The 1,299-nt window shown below is 36.3% G+C and overlaps 1 protein-coding gene across 2 annotated transcripts in view; it reads right to left on the bottom strand.

Annotated features, from left to right (window-relative positions):
* Positions 1 to 1,299, bottom strand: part of ELF1 (E74 like ETS transcription factor 1) — a 115,226-nt gene that overhangs the window by 11,523 nt on the left and 102,404 nt on the right. For both annotated transcript variants that reach the window (XM_023513420.1, XM_012805380.2), the window contains exon 7: positions 805 to 997. In XM_023513420.1, the coding sequence (XP_023369188.1) occupies positions 805 to 997 (193 nt within the window). The remainder of the gene's footprint in view (positions 1 to 804; positions 998 to 1,299) is intronic.

Raw genomic sequence — 1,299 nt, 5'->3', positions numbered from 1 at the left:
TGGTGGCCCAGTCATGACTCACTGTAATGTCAAATTCCTGACTCAAGTGATCCTCCTTCCTTAGCCTCCCAAAGTGCTAGGGCTACAGACCCATAACACTATGCCCAGCCCTCTTATCTCCTTATAACATATCTGTTGTTTGCATGAAGATATAGATATATCAAGAGATTGAGGTTGCTATGGACTAGGATGCCATGGCACTCTAGGTATAGAATGAGCCTCTCTCAAATTAGAAAATTTAGCTATTTTGTCATATATCCTAAATTTCAAATGTCAAATACTTTGTATTAATATATGGGTCACATATGCTGGTCTCTCAAATTAGAGAGTCTCATTCTATACCCTGAATAGAGTGCCATGGCATCATAGTCCATAGCATCCTCAATCTCTTTGACTCTCCCCTTGCCTCAGAATCCCGAGTAGCTGGGACTAAAGGTACCTGCCATAATGCTCAGCTAGTTTTTCTATTTTTAGTAGAGATGGAGTCTTGCTCTTCCTCAGGCTGGTCTTGTACTCCTGGGCTTAGGGGATCTACCCTCAAGGCCTCCCAGAATGCTAAGATTATGGGCATGAGCCACTACACCCACCAAGATTTTTTTTTTTCTTTTGGAAGGAAAAACATTTTCCAAGATTGGAATACAATTTCAATTTGAATGCATAGTGATTTCTGTTAAGTATTGTGGTTTTGGCACTTCAATAAATAAAATTCACTATTTCTTAAATCCCTTAATTTTTAAAAAGTTACCGATTTTTTACTATTTACCAAGTGATATTCTTAACAGTAAACTACGAAAATCTACATACCTGAGTGCTCGTCCCATGGTCTCATAATTCATATCAGGTTTGTTTTTGTGCTTCCCCCACAGTCTGGACACTGCTTTAGAATCTACCAATTTAAAAATGCCTTTCTCTCGCTGGGTCCATTTGATGTACTTAGGACAGGTAGCTTTGTCCTGGAGCAGTGCCAATAAAAACTCCCAAAGATAAATTGTATTTCCTGAAACAAAAACAATTTCTCTTTAAATGAGCAACATTTCATGTAAAAGACCACAATAAAAACAACTACAAGTCATAAAAGTTCCATCTATAGTTAGATAAAATATCATATAATTCCATTAGTATTGGTGATGTAATTTAGTTAGTAATGATGACATAATGGTCATAATTTTTAAAGTCTAATAAAGATCTTTTTGTTAGTCCCACAAAGATGTCTGAACAATCTAGTTAGATTTTGATAATTTAGGAAGAACGCACTTTGAGACAATTTTTTTCTCCCTCTTTACAAATCATCACACAGAC

Source organism: Otolemur garnettii, unplaced genomic scaffold, assembly GCF_000181295.1.
Source record: "Otolemur garnettii isolate 467f Iridium unplaced genomic scaffold, OtoGar3 scaffold00040, whole genome shotgun sequence".
NCBI lineage: Eukaryota > Metazoa > Chordata > Mammalia > Primates > Galagidae > Otolemur > Otolemur garnettii.
This window is presented reverse-complemented; position numbering and strand designations above follow the sequence as displayed.